This window comes from Sander vitreus, chromosome 3 (genome assembly GCF_031162955.1).
Source record: "Sander vitreus isolate 19-12246 chromosome 3, sanVit1, whole genome shotgun sequence".
Classification (NCBI taxonomy): domain Eukaryota; kingdom Metazoa; phylum Chordata; class Actinopteri; order Perciformes; family Percidae; genus Sander; species Sander vitreus.
This window is the reverse complement of record NC_135857.1, coordinates 2,603,395-2,628,152: the sequence shown is the minus strand read 5'-3', so window position 1 is coordinate 2,628,152 and position 24,758 is coordinate 2,603,395. Positions and strand designations below refer to the sequence as shown.

The window sequence follows — 24,758 nt, the reverse complement described above, 5'->3', positions numbered from 1 at the left end:
GTTGTGTGCACAAAGTATCATGAGTCGCTGTATGCAAACGCCTTGAGCTTGTCCCCTGTCAATCTCCCTCAAAGCTTAACTGAGGAAAAGAGAGATGTCAGTGGGTTGAAAGGAGAAACCCACGTAAATGATATTGTAAATGCAAGATTACGCAGTGTGAAAAATGTAAATCCACTGTAGGCAACTGGGCGATTACTGCTGAAGATTATGTCCCCTAATTCTTAGTGCAAATAGACAGCAGATGCCAGTGGGGGATAAATCCGCCACTTTGAAGATTTCCTTATAACAGTATTAACGGCATTTGATGCATTTTATTTGGTCTGCTTAAGGACGCTCACTTGAGTACAACTTTAGTTTAATTTGTGTTTAACAGCAATCAAATGCTCAACAAACCAAACCCTCAAGTTATATTGACTGATATACCAGTTGGATGCCAAGATTTTGATGCGTCTTCCCTTTGATCTGTCCTGTGCAGATGGTTTCAGTTTGAATATGGTATTCTGCCATTTGAATAGGACCTGTGATATTCTAGACTATGTGGTCAGTGCTTGGCCGGATTTGGACTGTGCCAAAGTGCTGTGCTGAAGGAACCTCCTCTCTGAGGGTGGTCCAAAAAGTGCTCAGAAGGATTGCAGTCCTGATAATCTAAGATCTACAGCTGGGAGCTTCTGAGCTCACACATAAGGGATTTCTGAGGTGGCACTGAGCCACTGAATGGCACATTCATGTCTTAAAAGCATGGTGGCAATTAAGGAATAAGCAAGAAGTTTAACTTTTTGTCAAAATCAGTGTCAGCCTCACTCACATGGGACTCAAAACCATATAGTAAAATGGTACTTGGCAAGCACACGCACACATTTCAGCCATTTAATATATTGCAAAAGCTAACAATCAAGCCTGATCCCTACGTTTTTCAAAAATGCAGACAATACATTTTCAGTACAGGTGATGAAATACAACTAGTTTATTCATTTCAGAATTATTAATAGGAAGCCGGTTGTCTGTATTGTCTTTGTAACAAAAACAAATTGTCCACACAATGGCATTCTTTATTAAGCAGAGTTGGCTCAGGACCTCCTTATTTTCCACATCAAATGTGTCTGGCTTCATGACAACCATAAAGAATGGCTGTGAGCTGGCCTCCTAGAACCTGCCAAAATGTATTAGTCCCGTCACCCATCAATCACCCAAATGGATTTCAAACCGCATTTTAAAAGCTAATTTTCCCGCACTGATAACCTACTGGAAACAGGAGCACCATTATTTATGGATGCTTTCAGACTTGGTAAGTGCAGTAGGATAAATGTGTAAGAGGACTATCGTCTATTCTCTTCTCTTTTAAATAGGTATTTAAAGCACACCTTTCCTCAAGGAGCCGTACTGAGGTTTCCGAGGTGCCAGATCCAACACCCGAGTCTACAGGGAATGGATTTTGTTTGTAAAAGGAAAGGGGAAGCTGACAGGCATAATTCAAAATGAGATGGGGAGGAAAATAAAAACCAAAAAGGACTGATAACAGTTTTATAAGAAATTATAACATCATTCTAGACGAGAGAAATACTTTTGACAGCTGACAAGGGCTCATATTGGATTAAAGGGTGATATATTGTTAGTGCTGCTGTTATATTAGAGCAGCAGAGACCAGTTTTTGTTTTCTCATATTTTGTCTGGTTATTTGGAGAATAGTTTTGGTGTTGGAGTAAAAATGTTGAAGGTGCTTGTTTGAGGCCTAAATCGTGTGTCAAATCAGCAAAGGCTCAGGCCACATAAATGAAAATAATTATACATTACAGTTCAGCGACAGTGCTCAGCATACGTTAATACACCCATGCTAAAGTTGACTAAAAAGAGGAATAAAAAAATCATCATTTGGAAAGTGATCTTAATGCCTTAATTAAAAAAAACAACCTTTAAGGACACCAATTTTCTTTGTGAATGAATAATGTATCATAAATAAATAAATGTTCTTCCTTAAAATACAGGGGGCATAAGTCAGGATATCAGGATGGGACTGAACTTTATCAGGATGCATAGTATCCTGGATCCATCCTTTAAAAATAACAATCTGCCTGCCTCTATGGGAATTTAACATAGGGGTGTACTGACTTACGCCCCCTGTATTTTAAGGAAGAACATTTATTTATTAACAATATATTGTTCATTCACAAAGAAAATTGGTGTCCTTAAAGGTTGGATTTTGTTAATTAAGGCATTAAGATCAATTTCCAAATGATGATTTTTTTATTCCTCTTTTTAGTCAACTTTAGCATGGGTGTATTAACGTATGCTGAGCACTGTACTTAAGAGTGCTCACTCAGTAAAAACCGTGCAATTGCCTTGTAAAATAAAATCCCATACGTTTAAAGATAAAATAATTGAATAAAAGTAATTACACAGATCTATTGTCAAAAGCAATAATTACCTTCATGTTTTTTCAAGTCCCTTAAACCGGAATGGCTCAATAAAACATGTACAGGGCATATGAGGATCTCATGGTTCAAGATTTCCTTTTTATTCTATTTATGCTCCGAGGAGATTTGTGTGAGGCGGTTGGCAGGAAGGACAGGGACATGCTGATTCAATAAAACACCATTATATTCCTTTTAAAAGCTTCCATTGGTGACATGAGTGGGGGGTAATTATAATAAATACCAGTAATCAGTGACAATTCTATTCAAAGGCGCAGTGACTGGTTTCTATCACACACACACACACACACACACACACACACACACACACACACACACACACACAGTTTTCAGTGCAACTCTGAGGACAAGTGGTCTTTTCTTTCGTTTTCAGTTGTCCTAACAGGCTTGGACTATGAGTTACAAAGTCCATGAGGAATCTGTCAGTGATGCAACAACGCTGCATCTAAAAGTAGTGATAAAAAATAAAATAAGAAATAAATGTATGTACCTGTAAGATGTAACATGTATCTGCCCAAACAGAATTATTGAGGTAATTCTGGCACCATATTTAGGCCAGACATGTAAGAAACAATCTCTTATTTAACTAAATAACGTTACTTAATGGAAGCGGTCCTTTGATCCCATTAAAATGACAACCACATATGTGGATCTAATAATAGGGATTCCACACATCATGAAAACCATCAGGCAGCCAGCAGACACTAAAAACCAAAGCGGGGAAATGCTAAACCATTGTCTGTCAACAAGTGCATTCTTTCTGGTAAGCATTTTTTATAGCACATTCCCCAACATACTGCTGCTGGATTAAAAAAATAAATAAATAAAACAAAACAAAAAAGTGGTGACTGGCAACCATATGGTGATGAGCATTTCTCAGCCCACTGCTTTCAAAGTAACCTATAAACTAAGAAAAAAGTACACAGTCATTTTCCCTATAAAACACATCAAGTTTGATCATGCGTCTGTTGAATGCCAAGCGTGAAGTGACTTTGTGGCCAACATCGTGATCAGATTACCACAGCGGGCTGCAAATGGTAGACAAGACTTTCATCTCTTTAATTTCGCCATTTCTTCCTCATCACTACATTCAACACTGTTGCAGACGTGAGGATACCAAGCTAAGATCCAAACGCTTCCAGTTATTGGATATGACTTTTCTTTTGTAGTTTTAGAGATAGAGAATAGGCACACGGACCCATGGGTAATGGACAAAGGCCAAAGGGAGACAACACAGCAGCAACAAGATAAACTCCAGGTCATCTGGAGTAATGAAGACAGACGTACGCGATCAGACGAGGGACGAGGAGCCGTACTGTACTTTAGGTGAACTCTGCTGGATCGCCAGCTTTGTGGATCCCCATCTTTCATCGGAAATGGGGCACAGTCAGGCGATGCCCAGCTCAATTTCAACACCCGATGAAATTGATGGTTGTGTGAATGGGCCTCTTTCCAAAGATAATTAGCAAAGCAAGGTTAAGAGTGCCCCACGGGACTAGAGCCTGGTCTAGGTCAAGAACAAATGCAAGTCGAGAGAATACCAGCTTGCAAGAACAAAAAGAGGGTTATAAATATGGTCTAATTAAATGAAGAATAAAAACATTAGCACTTGCAAGCTGTTTTAAAAGAAGCTGCATTTTATCCCTAGATCGTGGACTGCAGAATGAAAGATGGTATGCAGAGGACTGGTTCAGACAAAAATGGCTTTGTGGGGGTGGGCAGAATAGAAAGCTCTAAAGTCTGCATGCAATCCATAGCAAAAAAAAAAAAAAGCCATTTAGAGGTACATTGATTTTATAGTGGTTTCTAGGGTTACTTAATTATACTATATTCTCACTAATTGTAACTGAATTACATTTGCATTGATCCTAAGGGTTTTCAAAGAAAGCCTGCTACTCTGGATGTGTAAAAGAAGAATATTTTTGAATTATATATTTTATACTGTCAGGTTGATTTTTGTTTATATATCAGGACCAACCAGAGACCTTGGCCTTTCTTTTTTGCCCCAGAGGGGCCATCAGACCTCGAACCCTCTGAGCTGTAAGGGCCTCTAAAGGTGCTCCCCCATTGTGCTAGTGGACTTCTATTAGAATTGATAACCCTTTCAGGCGAAACCAAATACTCTGCGCACATCATGAGTAAAAAGGTTCATTCCATCACAAAGTTATTATCCAGGGGCAGATTGTTACCATTCATCAAGAGTGAGAGATGAAACTCACTGTTAGTCAAGGGAAACGGCTGTTTCACTGCCTTGCCACAGATCAATATATGCCGCCATTTTCCCTTTTCTCTCCTCTGCTACAAAAAAGTAATTATACAGAAGAAATGTTGACAATCAATAGACTAGTCAGGTAAGGTTATGGTCTGCTGTGGGGGCCAGCGGACGCTCCTCCGTCAGCTATCACTGATGCTGCTGATGTGAACACGGACGCCCACATGGGAACAAAAGGAGGGCTGTCTCCTACAGACCCTTTTACATTTCTGTTAGGGCGGCCGTGTCCAAACAATTAGTATCCGAGAGTGCTGGCGAATGAACGGCAGAGAATGACACGAGAGAGATTCACTGCAGCTCAGATTGTGAATATTTAATAGGGGTGCACGATTCAGAAAATGTCACGATTCAATTCAAAAACGATTCTCGATTAAAAAAAAACGATTCACAGTATGTAAATGTAGTTACTTTTCCCCATGTGATTGCAGTAGACATACAATAAAAAAATAAAAAATATGAATTGATTTTTGGAATTCTATGAATCGATTTTGAATCGGTAGAGCTTGAATCGCGATTCAAATATAAATCAATTTTTTTGCACAGCCCTAATATTTAAGTGTCAGTAGAGTGTACAGTAGGTGTACCTGGTTGTCTGTGTAAGGCTACAGCACCGGCACACCATGTAAATGGTGCAAACATCAATAATAATATATTCTCTTTATACATTAAAGAGTTTAAGAGTTAAAACAGTTTTGGTGGTGTAAAACATTTAAAGAATGCTTTAAAAAAATAAACTAATAATGCAATAAAAATGCACTTGTAAAAAAAAAACTAATAATAAGTTGGCAAATATACCGCTCACTGTGTACTTCCAACAGTGCATTTTAAATTGTTTGATAAGTTACAGATTTTGGATGTGAGAAGCGAATGGTTGCTGCTTCATTTCCTCTTCATGTATCGTGAGAGAACTGCAGAACGAGGGCGACTTTATAGTATCGTCCCAGTAAGGTGGCCCAACGCTGCAAAATAAGTGGATGTTATTCTTCAATGAATTCATCAGCGTCGCCTTGACATCTACTTTCTCTTTAGACGAGCCTGAACTTTATAATCCACTGGCAGGGTTCAGAGGTCAACAGCAGAGGGGACCAGAGGGCAGGAAAAATCACTCTCTGCCTGGAAAAAACTCTGACATCCAATTTTCAACTTGATTTATCAGTGTAAAGCTAAAATTGATAGTGTGTCATTACTGGGCAGGGAGCTGTCTTGGAGAGATGTATCAAAGCCTCCTCGTTTTGATTTAGTGCTGGCGGATCAATACAACCCTATACTGTTTCAATTTGAGGAGTATTGATTTTCCTATGCCGAGTCTATACAGGGGGACATTCATCATCAAGCAAGCATAGAGTATGATCTAACAGGGCGCCGTAGGGTCTGATCTGCTTATTCTTCACTCAGATCATGACTGCAGAGCAGCTGTTCTCAAGCCTTGCATAGAATATTTCCTTGTTGTCCAATGTTCTGCAACACCATTCCATACACTGTTTGCCACAAAGGGAACAACAGCTCAAAATGGAGTGGCCTTCAGAGATACAGATAGTGTGCAGATGTCTGTAACCGGGCGGTTATATCCACCTAATGAGAAAACAGTGGTAAAAGAAAAAATATCAACGTATACGTTATATTAGTTCCTGCTCCCTGCTTGCCTAAGAATAATTTTGTTTATAATATATTCTAGATAAATAATAAATATCCTTTTGGCATGTCTCTAGACAGAGCTTAAGAGTAAAAGGCAAAGCAATTTCTGTGAGTGAGGGTGAAAACAAACATTAACAACGAAAGTCTCTCTCTCTCTTTCTCTCCCTCCCCCTCTCTTTCTCTCTCTCTCTCTCTCTCACAGACATAACAGACAGCCACCTCAAAATGCTCGAGGGCTTTATATCTTACAAGAGCAGCATAAATGGGAAAGTTAATGTAGCATTGAATAAGACTAAGCTGCTGAACTGCAACACTGCCTTAAGCTTGTGAGCATATTGCATCATTTTTCTTCACCAGCAGGTTACCATTAAATTTGAATTTGCTGGAAGTTTTGCGGTATCATTTACAATGCACCCACGCTCAATAACCTTTTGTTTCAATGCAAATGCTATGCCTCTGAGAGGGGCTCCATAAATATTTGAACAAGAGCCCAGACTTCAATCCAATAGATTTTTGTCATGGCTACTTCTGCTAAGGTTCAGTCAGTTATATGAAAATCTGAATTTCAATACTGTCGCCTTCTCAGTTACGACCAACATATCTTTTTATTTGACAATATCTATAATACTGAACACAATTTTTGTACACGTTCGGTTTCTCTTTAGTAGTTCTGAGCCTAACTGCAGACAGAAAATGACACAGCGAGTAATGCCAATATAACTACATTTGATATCATGAAGGAAGTAGAAACTGGCCACAGTACCATGGAAAAAGAAACCAAACGTAGCTGCTTATGACAGCTGCTGTTTTGGGAGGAAACTCTTTCAACGTTACTGCAAGTCAAAGACATCAAATGTAGCCGTAAAAAGTAATTAGACCAGCTAGAATATTTTTCACGATAACGGTAAAGATGGTTAAAGATATGAAATAAACCCAATTTCAACGAACATGTTTGCACATCTGCATTGTATTTTCAAAATGTAATAACAAAACCAAAGCTACTGTTTCAGCAAAGAGGCTACATTTGTTTTGGCAAATCAGCAGTGCTGGGCTGTGTAAAAGTGCCAGACTGTCTTTCAAGTGCCTGGTCTTGGAAAATGCAGCTCACAGCACAATTAAGTATTTGGATTCATGTTTGACATTTTATTCTGTTACTTTCCATTTATGCATCTGACCTGCATCCAGTGATGCAATTTTTTCTGCAAGCAGCAACTGAAGCTTCCTTATTCAGGCTTTAGAACGATTGCATGAATGCCGTTAAATCTGTAACAACAGACACAGGTTTAAATCCTCCGCTCTTAGCTCAGTATGAAATACAAACAGTATGTTGTAACACCTCTGTCTGTCTAATATAACTCCTGCCCTTCCACTCTGGATCTGTGGGACCATGTGGATGCAGGTGAGAGGTGGGAGGCAGCGCAGGAGAGCCTGCGGTTATTTTAACAGGGTCCATGGGAAAGTCTGCAACTACCACCAGGTGCTGGGCTGTGTTACTGAGAGGGTCAATGAATGCCTGGACAACAGTGCAGAAACTACCCCCCCCCCCCAATCTGTCGGAAGACTGGCCAATCAGCTGTCCCCAGGGGATTCAGCCACTCCACACTGTAATTGCGTTTGCTGACCCGATCGCTGACCCTATCGGATCCTGGGAAAATGACATTAACTGGTGGTCCAACCCCATCCCTGCAGAGTTTTGTGAACAGGTAACTTTTGTCCTCTAGGTTGGACACTACAGTAACGCTGAGCAGCAATTTCACGCTAGTTCACGTTAAAGACTCGACGTGGACCCACGTTGGTCCGAAGGTGAACTTGTGAAGTGTGAGGGCTTACCTCTGGGCCAGTGTCCCCCAGGCACCGTGCTTGTTGGTGAGGATGTTGACGATTTTCTGCTTTAACTGGTTGGCTGTCACATGGTCTCTGTGTTTAGCAGCACTGATCAGGTGGTCACACATCTTCTCTTCTTCTTTTCTGTCAGCCGCATATTGGGCACAGTTGGACTAATTTGAGATTTAAAAAAATAAAATAAAAAAAAGAAGAAAAAAAAAAAAGAAGAAAAACATAGTGTGAACCTCATTGTATATTAATGGCTTTCAGTACAGTATCCAGTGCCAAAAGTGATGTCTGACATTGTACTAATAGCATTTGAGAATGTTTTACTTGAATAAAGCCAGAATAATATATACCCTCTAATGGAGCATTTGTCACACTGAAGAATGTTATGGCTTCATTCAACACACTTGAGTGCATAAAGATATTAGTGGACAGCTGAGAGATATATTTCTGCTCCCTTGGAGGAGTGCAGTAAATCATGGCGAGCACATGAAGGCAGTCCATTCCCTAACCGCGGACAGATGAGGCTCCCTGCTAGGTAGCCTTGGATGGTGCTATTAGAGGAGAAGGGAAAATACTCCTAATAGATCCACAAAGAATATAGTGTGTCAAGGTTTACACATCTACACTGCCATCAAGGAATACATTATTGTCCCCTGGTATATGGTGTACAATGTAAAATATGCAGCCATTTCCTAGAACAAAATGTGGACACAAACTTGCAAAAATTAAATAAAAACATTGTTTATACCATAGTCCAACTAATGTTTGATATCCAAGTAAATTATCTATTTAAAATGAATTGGCCACATGTGAAAAATGGTGATACTGGTTTTTCCAGACGACTCTCTAAGTATTCCAAGTGGCTAAAAGTGATCTAGAGGAGCACATCTGACCCTATCTTTGCTGCTAAAACAAGATTGTCTCACTATGCCACCCTGGGGGGAACTCTTGCTAATATTCAAAATCTAATTTGCTAACAGAAGCTGGAAGTAAATTGAATTTCCTGCTTCAAATTTGAATTCTGTCAGATACTATACTTCAACATATTCTTCATACGGCAGATAACTCAATCTCTGCTTGTCACCTCGCATCACCACGTGGTGCTGTGACAAATATCAAACGTTATTTATCACGTTAAGGCATATGACGCTTCGCCCTGACACCAACTTAATTGTAAAAGTGTCTTATCTGCGTCGTGAATCTTCAATCTTGGAGAGTGGGTAATAAAGTAACATCAGAGCTAGATGAAAAGTGTAGGCTGTCTGGAGTTGGCAGACAGAACGGATGGGGCCAGGTACACTTCCCCCCTCTCCTGACATTGCATATCTAGCCGTCTCTTCCAGTTTATCTAGCGGGTCAAGGATCCTCAAGAACTGTATGTCAAGCAGCTGTTTGAGGATGGCTGCTTTTGCCAGATAAGAAACTCATCACACGCACATGTACAAGCTGCTAACAGAGATGCTGGAAGTATGTGTGTGTGTCTGTGTGCGTGAGCGTTTGTGTGATTGCACACATAGGATGTCTTCTAATGTTCTACAATAACCAAACAAACTATTGTAATAGAGCAAGATGTCTCTATATTTTGCTATCAATCTCTGTGGCATGTATTTGCTTCATGTGCTAATTTGCTGACTGATTTACTGTAGCTTGCACTGAAAAATACAAGGGCCATGTTTTTCCTCTTCATATTTCTATACAGAAAACCATTAGAGGAAAATAAAAGCTAAATACTCATTACTGCAAGAGAAGTAATATTCAGACATTGCTTATATTGTGGGTACGCGATCTGTGCTGCCCGCACGATCCGACATGCGCAGATGATGATCCTGTTTTACGACTGCACGATCTGTTCCACGCTTTCGCACCTTTGCACCGCGGGAGTGTGGGGGAAACTGAAGGTGTGCAGTGACAGAAAGACTCAGACTTCATTCCACATGTAACCAAAATGGTGTGTGTTCATGTAACATGTAACAACTCCTTTATTATTTTGGATTGGCAACCACGTAAACGCCTCGTAATGCATAGCGTAAGCTACATTTAAAAACATCCCCACACTACATGTCACAAAAATAACAATGTCGCCAAGGCTTAGTACACGGACGTCGATATGTGGTTTTGGATCAGTGACAATAAGTACTTCATTTAAATATCTTTATAAAACAGACCCGCAATGAACTGCATAATGAATAACATAAAATGTAGCCTACAAAAATGTGCCGCCAGTTGTGCCGCCTGGCCGTCAAGTGTTTGATGCACTATTTGCACTATATGGTTTCCCTACACTATTTGCATCACACACACGTGATGCAAATAGTGTAGGGAAACCATCACGTTTTCCCTACACTACACTGGAAAGAAAAAAAATAAAAATAAACAAAATAATAGTAATAATAATAATAATAATATTATATATAAAATAAAATATTATAATATACTCTTTGATTGGCATTCCACAGCACACATTTCCATGAAACAGGTTTCAGGTATAATGCTATACAGTATGTGTACATCATCCACTTACCTTACTACTTTCCATAAAATCATCTCTCAATGCAAATCAAACCAGCTATTAGGCTAACTGAAATAAAATCATGCCAATCTCTAGGTATGGTGAAGGGTATGTGACGATGTGGGGGGGCTATTTTAATTCCAAAGGCCAAGGGAACTTTATCAGGATGCATAGTATCCTGGATCCATGAAATAACTGGCCTTTCAAAATAAAAGTCTGCCTGCCTCTATGGGGATTTAACATAGGGGTGTACTGACTTATGCCCCCTGTATTTTAAGGAAGAACATTTATTTATTTACGATACATTACTCACTTACAAAGAAAATTGGTGTCCTTAAAGGTTGGATTTTTCCAATTTATTTTAATTAAGGCATTAAGATCAATTTCCGATTTGTATTCCTCTTTTTAGTCAACTTTAGCATGGGTGTATTCACTTATGCTGAGCACTGTAGGTTCAGATGCAAGAAAGGATGGGGCAGTTCATACCTCAAACTCTGCGTGTTTGTGGACGTCCTCTGCTCGCTGTCTGTTCAGGATGAACTCAGCCTCGTTGGCTACCCGAACTATGTGGTCCTTCATGGCATGGCAAAGCAACCTTTAACAAAAAGGAGAAAGTAAAATGCAGCATATATTTATACGCGTATTATCAATAATTAGGATCTTTTTTATTAGCTCAAATCTGTTGTAATGACACCCCTGAGGAAGGAGCAGGGTTAAGGCAAATATACTGAGGCTTGTCAGAATCGGGCAACATTGAAAAGGCAGTCTAGTAAACAGCATCATTTGTCTGTGTTATGTTGCAAGGCTGCAGGTCAGTGACAGATCCCTCTGTAGCATTAAGGAGGGAATGGAGTGTCATTAGAGCATTGAAGCCTGTCTGGCATACTCCTGATTGACTGAGCATCCCTTCACACTGGCCACAACATCAACCCAGTGTCTGCATTGCTTGCAAGTCTGGCCGTGAACAACTTCTCACATGGCTGACTCAGGAGGCACGTGGTCTCCGCCCACATTCACATTTAAATTCCAGTATCTTTAATAATCGACAACACCCTGGCTACTGTGTGTAGATTACATGCCATTTTACACACCATTAGGCCAGCTTTGTTTTAATTACAGTAAAGCAGCCCCTGTTCCTCTCCAGTGCTTGATACAGATTGTAATTTGCCTCCTGTCCCAAAGAGAGGCGGTAATCCCGAGGCTGCATTCATCAGCTGCTATTGCCTCTTTAACTGCTGACAGGCACTCATTAATAGACAGACGTTGACTGTTCAAAGACGGGGGCTGACAATGCCAAGCTTCGTTTTGAAACCAAGAGTAGATGAGAAAGCAAGTTGACGAGAAAAAGAGATGTGTTGTGTTAATATTCCATAGACAGGTAACACTAATCAATGCAGGTTTTCACACTTGGCCTGGATGTGACTGATCATATCTGTCAGAGTTTTAAAACTGGTCTTTGGAAGTGTTACATTTGTTTGTCTACTACCTGGGGATGTATCGATGACTTGTGAATCGGTTCAAAATCGATATGGATGTGTAAAGACTACAACTGCGATGCAATTTTTAAACAGCCCAGGGCGTAAGCGTCCCGTTTATTTATTTGAAGAGATTTTTTTTCTATTTATTATTAAGTTATTTTGATGTCGAATTTGTCTCTTCGAGTTTTTTTATTTTTTTTATTAGCAGAGAATAAGATAAAATACTATTTCAGTTTCACTTCTGATAAGAGGCCACATCTGTTGTTTTGGACAGTTTCTATATTTTTTTGTCATTTGTCTGCAGCTCATTCTGTATCATGAATCGTATCGAATAGGGCTGCACGATATTGGAAAAAACGGACATCGCCATTTTTTCCCCCCTGCGATATGAAAAAGGAATAATTTTTACAAGATGACATAAATAGCTCTATTTGGAAATAATAAATAATTCTTGACTACTGGGGCGATTTTGTAGGGGAGTGCATCTACATAGAAAATAAAAAAGGAACTTTTCTTATGTGAATTATTCTTTGTTAAACTTAAATGCTTAAAAAAAACCAAAGCAGGTAAACGCTGTGACTAACGCTACTCTTCTAAAGTGATTTTCTGAGTGAGAGGGAAATGAGGTAGTTAAATACACTGGTTGACTCACATGACACCATTGTATTCATATAATACTATCAATCCAGGCTAAAATCAATGATATTATATGCATTCGTCTTGCTTCCTCTAAATGTCAGGTTGTGGTCGACTAGCGGGGCCTGCTTTGGTTGTTTGATAAACTGATCAACATTAACTGTGATTGGTGGTTAGCTGTACATGCAGAGCCTGCATGTCACGCACTAGCAACAAACTGTGTATCCAAAAACACTTAAAGGTCCAATATGTAACATTTCTGCATCAAAATGTCTAAAAGCGACCATACCTATCGTCCGTGAACAGATGCAATCTAATCAGCGATGGTGTTTAACAACAAAAACTACAACTCCCAGAAAGTTACATATTGTATGTTTAAATCAGCGTAAACTACGTTATATAAGACACGACTTCTGTTGTAGATTAGTGTTACGTTTCCAGCGTCACGGCCCCGAACCGTAACGTTAGTTGGGACAGACCCCTTGTTTCTTGATGCTAACTATATTAGCTTTAGCCTGGCTGGGATCTTTCTGTCAATTCGGCGGTGAAAAATGGCAGGGAGACGTCGTGATAACGTTGCATTTATCAGGTGTTTTTTTCCGTCTTTGTAGCGAACATTAAACACCGACTAACTTCACTACCCATGGAAAAGCATGTGCATCACTGTGTCTGCTGCTTATGGTACAAACACGGGAGAGCCTCACTTCCCATAACAAACCCCGTCGGACTAACGTTACGTCACACACGTACACGTTGCCCACATGGCCACCTGTCTTAAAGGGCAAGGGTCGGCCGGTAACAATCATATAAAAAGGAGTACGCTAAAAGTTTACTTTTCTATCAAGCAGCAAAAAAATTGCAGCGTTAACATCGCACATCCTGCAATGTGACTATTGCATCACGCAGCCCTATATCGAACCTTGAGTTGAGTGTATCGTTACATCCCTACTATAATCAGACTGTGCCTTTAAAAAAAACATATATTTTGTCCCCTTCTTAAAGCGTAACTCTCGCCAAAATGCAACCTAGGGTCTTTTTGTGAATGTACCTGAGTCAAACTTTCGTTTAAAAGCATAATCAGGACGGAAGCGCCACTTTTAAGATGTACCGTGTTTTCGTTTTCGGTCAAATGGCCTTTTGAATGGGAGTAATAGGGACACTACTATGATCACATCAAAATCACTATTTTTTAAACACTAAGAAGGCTCGACACAACATGAGACTTTGCTCCAAGTCTCACCAGGGGCTCTACACATGAACTCCAGCATTGAGAACATTGTTTGTGTACCCAGAGTTTACTAAAAAGAAAGGTCTCTCAGCAACTCACGTTAGCGGTTGTTATTTACACTATCCGCCATTTTCTCCGTCAAAAAGAGTCGATCTCCGAATGCGAATGAATGGACTCCATAGGAGGAAATGTGTCATTCTTATATGAGGCTCCTTTTTCAACTACAAGGTCAATATTGTGTTTCACTAACGACAAAACAACAAATTATCCGTGCATTTATTTACAGCTACGGTGAGTTGCTGAGAGACCTTTCTTTTTAGTAAACTCTGTGAACACAAACAATGTTCTCAAAGCTGGAGTTCATGTGTAGAGCCCCTGGTGATACTTGGAGCAAAGTCTCATGTTGTGTCGAGCCTTCTTAGTGTTTTAAAAATAGCTATTTTGATGTGATCATAGTAGTGTCCCTAGCACTCCCATTCAAAAGGCCATTTGACCGAAAAATGAGAATACGGTACATCTTAAAAGTGGCGTTTCCGTCCTAAATATGCTTTTAAACGAATGTTTGACTCGGGTACATTCACAAAAAGACCCTAGGTTGCATTTTGGCGAGAGTTACGCTTTAACAAGACTGAGGGATCAACATTGTGGTCCCTGAAGCTTTTACTTTTAGACACTGCCCTAAGGGAGCTCTGTGATAATGTGTAAAATAAAACCGCATGTATGTATCAACACGGTCACCTGGGGCAGTTCTCTTACATGGATGGTGGCATACAGCTACAGTCATGCTAGAGAAGGGCAGTGGTAATAATAAAGTGATCGCTATTTTAGTAATTTCAGGGCATTTTCAGTATGTTTTAATAAGTGTCTTTGCTTTCAAACAGCTGCATCATGAAACAGAGACACAGCTCACAACTGCCTGCTGTATGTGTTGTTGCACATACTGCAGAAACAACGTCTTTGTCAGCCACGCCTTGTAAGGCAAACAGATTCACCAGACTCTAGCTACCTCTAGATCTGTCTAGTTAAGCAGAGCAGGTGTGCAGAGACTCGAGTAACACCGGGGAAATGATGTGTCTGTCAGCAGCACCCTGGACAGCGCCGTGTGGCCCAACTGACTGAAGCTCTTTGTTGCAGGGCCAGCAGGGGACTCAGAGGAGCCTGGCTGGGCTGCAGCAAGAGCCTGGGCATAGAGAAGGCCAGGCCAGATGGGTCAGCAGATGGGCAAGGAGGCTGAGCTGCCCCTGATCTGCTCTATGGAAAACCCTGAGTCTGGCCACACCCAGAGACCAGAGGGAGGGAGACAGACAGAGAGATAAACAGTAAAACAGGCAGAGCAGCCACCAAGAGGTTTAGAGCTAATTTATGGCTTGCTACTTGATCCAACAACCCTTTTATGGCCGCCAGGGAGAAGAATATTTTTTTAAAGTACGTACTTATACCACAAGCATGAATAAACCACTGCTTGGTGGACCTTATGTATTGCAGTGAATGGATATATTACCTTCCTTCGTTGATTAGCTCAATGAAAGCCAGGCCAGCGTTCTTCTGAATGGAGTTCTGCCATTCCTGAAATGAAACACATTTGTGATTCCTTACTTACAAAAGAGTGCGATTTTTCTTGGGCTGTGAATGGTTTGTTAAAAGTACAAAATAAAAAATAATTACATCTTCATAATCAATATTAGATGTGGGTTTAAAACAAATCATGTCAGTATAACCAGTTTTCAAAAGAAGGCAGTAAAGCTAAAAGCTAACACATGAATGAAGAAAAACAGATTCTCTCAAACAGCTTTAGTTAAGCTGGCAGAGTAGGAGTATCAAAATACCATTTTGAGCCAATATGCAACAAGATCTTTCTGAAAGGCATGACAAGAATCACATTTCACCATCCAAAACTGCATATTTAAACTGTAATCTAGATTACATTTCATAGCTTGTAATTTAAGTGGGTACACATTTAGTCGATATATCCTTTGAGAAAAAAAGTTATAAAAAGCTGAAATCTTGCACAGCCAATGTGACCTGCCTTTCTTCCTCTGTGAAAAGATCTGTAAACACAGGAGAGATGTAATTGTGGGATGAAACTGTATCCTCACACTAAAATACAGCCATTTCCTCCGTCCCTTCCAGTGACAGATTACTGAGCAGGCTCGCTGAGCCCTGCAGTGAGCGCCTGGAAGGGATCTGAGCCCTGGGCCAGAATGCCAGCACTTGCTGTCTCACAACATGCTCTGGGAATGATTAAAAAGCAGTTTGAGAGCGCGCCTTTTCACTGTGGGAAATTCAGCTCTCCTGTACCCTCACTGAGGTGCAAATGGAAGAGAAAACAGAGAAGGCCACAGTTCAAAACAGGAGGGAAAACTGAGGAAAATGAATGAAAAAAAAAAAAAATGAAAAAAAAAGGTTTTCAGTCATGAGGGCTACTAATGTATATGCAACTCAAGGCTATTCACATATTGTAAGGAGCCTTTGAACATGACTATCCATTGAAAATTTGCATAAATAAATATTTCCAATTCCAACTAAAAGAATATACTGTATGGGGGTATATAATCTGTAGTTGTAGATCAGTGATAGACACTGTTTGTTCTATGCCAATGTCTGGACAAGGTAAGCAGCATGCGTTGTGTATAGTACCAGAATAACTGACATTGACATTATTATGTATGAGCCTGTGTTTTTGTACACAGTTGTCGTGCCTGACACATACCGGTTCACGCAAGAGTGGACACTCTGACCCTACAATGCGTTAAGTCAGGGAGATGGTGCTGACAAACTGCTGAGCATCTGGTCTCCAAATGTTCCCCATGACCCCCTCCTCTGCTACAGTATATGCCTGGAATAAGCTGTTCCTGACTTGGACAGGGATCATGTACAGCCAGTCTTCTGAGGTTCCACTTGCACCATGCTCACGTGACAAAAATAAATACAGAAATCAAGGCAGATGTGACACTGAGGGCGTTGCTAGGAAAGTGCGAGGTATAGCATGAACTAGTCAAATTTAGTATCTTGTCTGAGGTATGCTTGTTGACAGCTGAGATAGCACTTCAGAGGCTCTTTTTTCTCTCTTTCTTCTTTTAACAGGACAACAGAGCTCCCAGAGGAGGCTGCCTGTGATTGCAGAGATTCCTCTGCTGTCCATTTGAAGGGTATTAGGCCTGATGTGCAAGAGATGTGATCCTTGATGTAAATGCAGAACATGACCAGGGTTCAGCACCTCTGGCCGTTGGAAGTTTGTTTAGTAGCTTGCATATTTTAAAATTGGATTTAAAACTGCATGAATGGAGTTTTGGCCTTCTGGGGGCAGAAGAGCTCCACAATAAACTGAAAACACCCTTGGCATATTGTTGCCCGATACTGTTGTTAGGATTTACTCGGAAGCTAACAACTGCCTACTTACATATCCAGACGTTATTCTGTATTCACTTAGTCATTTTAGGACGAACTGACAAATTAAGGTCCAATAGTCAATTATAGGTTTAACTTTCCACAAACTCCTAAAAAAATTATCCCACAACTTGCCAAAACTGTGTTTCCTGTTGGACAGGTTGTATACAGTCTTTTTGCCTGAGACACATCTGCCTGCAGGAAACAATGTTAATGAGAGCGATAAACCCGAAGACTGGAGTACATTTGTGTGGAGAACCAAACAATTTGCTAAAAGTTGCTAAAAAGCAACATGCAACACTGGGAAATGCTGGACAGTTAACGACGACGCTGTCAGTTTATTGGAGCAATGGTACTATTCTTCCATCTATCTTTGAAAAACCCACCTCCGTTTGGCGGACCTAAAATCCCCACAACTCCCATCCCTCACAACACTTTTCTGGCCTTGATAAGATTTTCTCTCCTCTCCCACTTCAATCTTCCTGAAATTCAGCAGGGCACTAAGTATTTGTGGTGTTTCAATCCAACCTGTCATTCTGCGGGAGCTTTTGCTTTTATCTTCTCTGCTTTGCTCCGCAATACTCTCCACATCTGGAGGCCTTCCATCACTAAATCTCTGTGGCTCCGCTCTAGATCCCCCCTGTATGTTTAAGCTGTTACAAGAAACAGAGCTGCTTGACCTTTTCCTTCAGCTGCCCAGGCTGAGGAGAGACACACAGTGTCTGCAGCCGTGGCCAGCCACACGATGATTGCTGCGATTAGTATGCATAAATAAGAAAAGGCAGATCATTAGCGCCAATTCATTCACAAAACTGACAGGTCACAAAACAGATAGGGACTAAAGGTCAGCTAAGTGCCCCCCTCGCTGTCTTAAAACATTAATGTTGAAATATGTGAGGGATATGTCAAAGTTGGCATTTCATAGTGATGTCAGCAAAAGCTCACCCTGCATCTGAGAAGACTTGCTGTGCTTTTTGAAAGCACTTGAGATACAGTATGTGATACCAAAGACATTAATTAGGAGTTTATTGCAATGTAATTCACAGTTAGAACGAGGGCTGCACGTTATGAGGAAAATATGCAATAATGTTGTTGAATATCGCGATAACGATATTACTTGCGATAAATATTAAAGTCTACTCAGTTCTGCTGCTTTCAGTATTCTGCTAAAATGCAACAGATTGCTTGTTGGAAATCATTTCCAACATTCTTTTATTGAACATTGAATTTAACATAAAAGGCACCACTAAAAAAAAGAATTTAGTTACATTTACTCTTTTTTTTTAAGATTATTTTTTTGGGGCTTTTCCGCCTTTAATTTTTTGACAAGACAGGTAGGTGAGAAAGGGGAGAGAGAGGGGGCAGACGTGCAGGAAATCGTCACAGGTCGGATTCGAACCCTGGACCTAAACCTCTCAGTACATGCGCCTGCACTCCCCACCCGGCCACCATTTACTTTTTAAAGTGCAGTTTTATACTGATTTTACTTTTGACTTACACAAAAAAATCCCGGAGTGTCTTTCGCGATATGTCCTAGCCTTCCACGTTGTGTTTATTGCGCCAGTTGATATCGCGATGACGATTTAAAAAAAAAAAAAAAGACAGCTTGTGCAGCCATAGTCTGAACAAACATTATATTTGCTCATGATAAAACAGCTCTAAATATCTCAGCTTTGTCACCTGAGAGAAGTAATATAACACTGATAACAACTCTACATCATTACAGTGGGATTTTTTTAAATCACATTAGCTGGCAACATAACTGGATTACTAATGGTGCAGCATCAGGATACCGGCCAGTGGCTCATCTCTATTTGAAAGGTTGTAGGAGGACAGCGAGCTATATGGTCCAGCTTCAAGGCCTCGCTGTCTGATCGATATCTCAGCCTGAGTTTCATCCCTAGAGCCCCTAATGGCAGGAACCTCTGGAGCCGCAGTAATGCTATCTGTGCAAAGGGGGGATGGACTCAAACCCTAACAGCATGCTGACGCTCTCATCTGCAATAAATCCTAGAGCTAGAAAAAGCAACTTCCCACAGACACTATACAGACAGAAAAGCAGTGCAAAAAGGAGCCCGTCAAAAACCTTCAAAAGAGCAACAATAACTCAATGCTGGCTGCCCGTTTTATGTACGTTTTTTCGGAGGAAAGCCCTTGAATAATGGCCTCCATATAACAGAGGCTGAGCTCCCTGCTGAAGAAGGCTTTGGACTGCGGATACCACGGAGCGCACATAGTGGCAATCCACCTCCTCAAGGCTGTGGCCCTGTAGTCTGGATCCACAAAGAGGCACCAAGTAATGGCTTCCTTATGGGCTCCCGGCGCAAGACTGATGGGCTGACAGAAGGTATGTTAAATATCTCCTGTTCTAACTGCTACATCGGGGCTTTGACCTTCTCTAAAACAAGGGCTTAACAAGAGATTCAGAGGGTCAGCTTGGAGGTGATCAGTCACTCGCAGCGATGCATGAGGTGGGGCTGCTTCTCTAAAGGAGGGCTCTGGATTAAAGCTCTGGGGTGTAGTGAGAAAGTCGCTGGACTCTCAGAGTGCTGTTTGTGTCTGTATGTCGTCATCGGTTTGGACAATTTGTTTAAGGAACATTTTACAACAAAAAAAATAGTAACACTGATAAGCAAAGCTTCAGCAGAGATTCAAAAACTTGACACTGAACTAAGACCGTGCCCTTAGAATTTAACAAAGCATTAACCATACATTAAAATAAAAATATCCGCAGTTTGGACTAAGGCTGCACAATTAATCGCAACTGTATCGAAATCGCAATATGGACTAGTGCAATATCCAAATCTCAGAGGGGCGCAATATTTCTTAAAGGCAAAATATGTGTCAAACCGTTCTAAAATAAAGTATTGTGGTGCTGCAGAGACGTCCCGGCCTACAAATCCTATCTTACAGACTACAGAAAACATCTTTGTTTGGTACAGATCACCAAAAATCACACTAATTTCCATTTCTTTCAATGTTAATAATTTTCAATAAAAATGAGAATAATGATACAAAAACGATCATTCCCTCCAATATCGTGAATCATATCGCAATGTCAGTCAAAACAATCGGATATTTTCCTAATATCGTGCAGCCCTAGTTTTGACGAGATAAAGACTGAACCTGTTATTTTGTGTGTTCAAAGTACATATTTTAATGAGTTAAATAGGTGAGTGAAATGTACTATTAAATTGACCATGTCCAATTAGAAACCAGCCCCGAACAGATCCCGGCATATTGTTGACAGAAATGTTTTCAAGAGAAGTGTAGTAGAGATGCAAATGACACAGGGAAACGAAGAGAGGATGGGACCGAGAGAAAAAGACAAAGAGAGGCTGGGAGAGAGGACTGTGAAGAGGAGGAGGAGAAAGGAAAAACCTCACCTGAGAACAAAGCAGCATGACGAGCTCCACCACCGAGGTGCTTGACTTCATACACACAAGACCTGTAGAGACAAAACAGATTGACAGAATTATATATTAACCATAAAGGTAGTATTTAGCACAGAATATCTGTGGGAACATTCAGTAGTTATTTCATCAGTTAGGTGGCAGTACAAGATAATACTTAAATACGTGGTTAAATAAATAAGGCCTTTAATTCCACAGGACAGCTGAAGACATGAAAGGGGAGAGAGGGCGAACGACACGCAGCAAGGGCCGCAGGTCAGAGTCAAACCCGCGGCCGCTGCGTCGAGGAGCAAACATGTGCGCCCGCTCTAACAACTGAGCTTACCCGGCCACTACTCTGTTTTTTTTTTTATACAGTATAGAACTTGGACGAAGCTTTATTGTTTTTGGCATACAGTAAGATAAATGGCAGGCAAAGTGACAAGCAGTTTGTAAGCCTCTTAAATTGTGCTTCAAATTTGCCCGTCATAAAACTGTAAAAAAAAAAAAAAAAATTGCATGTGCACAGAACAGATCACACATCTACATGCGAACACCTCCTACACACACACACTTCACACATGCACACACGCTCACAGAAGTGAACACAGAAATTCACAGCTTCTTTCCTCATCTCCATTCTGTAGACGGTGAGCCGCAGAAGCAGACAACTCTCTAATGAAACAAGGGCAGGTGTGAAAAACTCATTTGCAGAAACAATGGCTGCAACTGGTCTCGTATTCTGCACCTCCAGCTCCTCCTGTTGCACTTGGCGAGAACCATTACAGGTGCAGTCATTAGTAAAGGAAAGGATGCAACTCTCTAGGACTCATTATAGGCTGGCAGGGGTAGAGCTCTGTTCCACACAGCTGCCATTGTTTCATGGAGGATGGGGTGTCAATCAGAGGAGAAATTTTAAATATATTTCATAGAATATTCCTAATTTAAGATTTCAGTTAACATTACAGTACAACAGTACAATACAATACGTTACAGTACAACATCTACAATATTGGCTATCCCAATGACAAATCTCAGGGAATGACATTAGAATAACAGTCGACATCTGAACACCTTTCAGAGGGGAAAACAGACTCCACGCTGTATAATGAACTGGATCTGCACCCTACTGTGACTGCACTGTGAATAAAATGTTGAAATTAGCTATAAAGCCAAACTTTCTCTATTCAATTCAATTTTCCACACACAAAATTCAAAACAAGACTACAACCTGCAATGACATTTTTAAAATGGTCTTTCAATAGGGAAACAACAACATATAAAAGCTAATATCATAACTTGATATTAACATTCAGTGGAAGTAGTTTTGCTTGTGCAAATCATGTAGTATGTAACAAAGAATGCAAAATATTCAGAACACTGGATGGATGGATGTTTTGCTCGCTGATTCCACATCCGTCTCTATTCATGAGCGGAGAGTGTCCGAGGGAGCGTATTGTAAATACTCTGAGAGGATGTGACCCTTCTCTTGTACACAGAGTGCCACCGCTGACCTCTTGTTATAGCAGTGACATGTTGAGCCATAAGTCAGGCCGGTCTGACACAGGAGTCAGGTGGCCAACTGACCCTGGCCTTGTGCTGGTAGACAAACTAAATGCATTCTATTTAAACACGGCCTGCCATTCCTTTCCTGTAAACAGGGCAGGGTTAAGGCACGGGTGAATGTGGCATTGTGGGGCAATGCGCCGGCAGGCTGGGCCACTCAGGGGACAGCAAGAAGCAGGCGGCAGGCATCACAACAGCAGCAGTGTTCACACACAGGACTTACCCACCAACTCCAAGTGTAAAGCTCAGGGTGCACTCAACATAATTGCTGCAGTGACCACATGTCTGCAGGGGGGTTGAAGGAATAGGGTGAGGCAAAGGGGCACACGGGGCACAGGGGGGCTTGACCCCAGGCAATCTAAGGAGTGATGGATGACTGGTAATTACTGGTAAATGGAGCGCCTTTGCACTACAGCACAGTATTTCAACTGTGAGCCTGGGAAGGGCCAGGAAGAAAAAGAGGGGGGAAGAGCTCAACCATTTGGACAAACACACAGCAACTGGGACAGAGCCGAGTGGCTCGATACAGTTAAAGATCTAAAGTACATGCGGTAAATCTGTACATTTGTTTTGTCTGATGAACCTGCTCTAATTCATGTCAGGGCGCACTTTTCACAGACCCAGACAGGGTTAAACACGTCTGGTGAGGAGCACTGAGGCCGAGCTGTCCGTCTACGCCCTTGTTTGTGGGGTTACACTCTCAGCTCAGCTCTGGCTTGTCAGCTTGGTCAGTCTGCTGACAGACTTTGAGTGAAAGGGTAACAGACATTTTCACACTTGTCAAGGCTATGCTACCTGACTTTTCCTCCCTTTTCCCCGAGTTTGAGTGAGTAGCCCTGGCACATGTGCATGGCTTACCCGCATGGCTATTTACATATGTATATATATATATATATATATATATATATATATATATATATAATGTATGGTATATGCATGATGTATGGAGGGAAAACTACATGTGGTTGTTTGTGGAACTTTGCTGGCTGGAAAAAAAAACAGTAATACATTAAATGTTCTTGTAATGACTGTAGAAGAGAACTTAATTCACCAATCATTTTCACAGGATTGGCTTATACAGTATTAAACAAGACCCTGCTCATGAGTAAACATTCCTGCACTAAGTCAATTACTTTCAAGGCTTAATTTAATAATTAAATACCAGTTACAAATCCTGATTTGAAAAAAAATGTTTTCCTGTCTGCTTAATATCAAAAAGAAGCATAGCAAAACTAAATATATTTGATATTTAAAACACTATAATATTGGCAGCAACTAATTACACACAAATAAAGTGCAAAAAAACAATCCTAAGGAAAGTGGACATGTGTCAGACAACTTCTTCTGGATCCGACTTTAATAAAGTCACGGGAATGCATTCTTACAGCCTGCTGTCATTCTCCACATAGGTTTCTGAAACTAATATCGGTTTAGTTTACACTTAAAAGTAAAGACTTTGGCAGTGAAAAAACACTCATTTATCATTTCACTTTGTGCAAACTGCAAGTCAAGAGACTGGAGGCCACAGACATGTATTCCACACAGTGCATGCACAGACAAAAACTGTTTGTGTGTGTGTGTGTGTGTGTGTGTGTGTGTGTGTGTGTGTGTGTGTGTGTGTGTGTTTGTCTGTGGTGGCAGTGTGTTCTTGTAAATGCAAGCCAAAACAAGCGTTGGGAATGAAGCAACACACACACATGCAGGCAGATTATCCTTGAGGTCAGGCACAAGTAGCACGGTGAGAGACTGCCAACCTGAGGCCTGAGGAAGGCCCTGGGAGCCTTCACACAACCACCAGGAAATAAGACTAGAGCACAGAGTGAATTGCTGCAGAAATATTGCACGCTTCTGCTAAACACTGTGCACATCCAAGCCAGTCAGACCAGCACTTTAAATATGCAATGTGACTTTTGTAATGCTGTTTAAAATAAAAGCATGAGGCTTTTATGGTGAAGACATTCATCTTGAAGGCCGTTTTTATTGTGACAGAGAGTACCAATTATGTGCTGCAAACATCCACTTGCAGTGCTATAGCCAAACCATTACTGCATTACGACCTCTTAGACATTACTACAAAAAATAACAAGGTCTCTGTAGGACTCTTTACTTCATTTTACTTTCCATGTTTCAGCACAAAAACGTTAATACAGTTAAATCTTTCAGTTTTTTCTAAAATTGCAAAACATCTGACAAAAAGCAGTACCCATAAATTCATTCTTAAAAAATTAAAATTGACCAAAAAAAAGAAAAAATGTACCAAAGCAGCACGGTGACCAGGAGATGCTAAAAATATCACTGGCATGAGGCGAAGGCCACCAATTATCCCAACATTAATTTCAATATAACATTTGTTGTGACTGTGAAACACTGATGTTTAAAATGACTACATCTCG

General features: G+C 40.7%; 1 protein-coding gene across 1 annotated transcript in view; it reads right to left on the bottom strand.

The window, feature by feature from the left end:
- The window catches only part of nbeab (neurobeachin b), a 118,642-nt gene that overhangs the window by 91,304 nt on the left and 2,580 nt on the right, over window positions 1-24,758 (bottom strand). The window contains exons 4-7 of the mRNA XM_078245694.1: window positions 20,794-20,855; window positions 15,522-15,586; window positions 11,165-11,273; window positions 8,167-8,333 (exon numbers count right to left, since the gene is read on the bottom strand). Coding sequence (XP_078101820.1) covers window positions 8,167-8,333; window positions 11,165-11,273; window positions 15,522-15,586; window positions 20,794-20,855 — 403 coding nt within the window. The remainder of the gene's footprint in view (window positions 1-8,166; window positions 8,334-11,164; window positions 11,274-15,521; window positions 15,587-20,793; window positions 20,856-24,758) is intronic.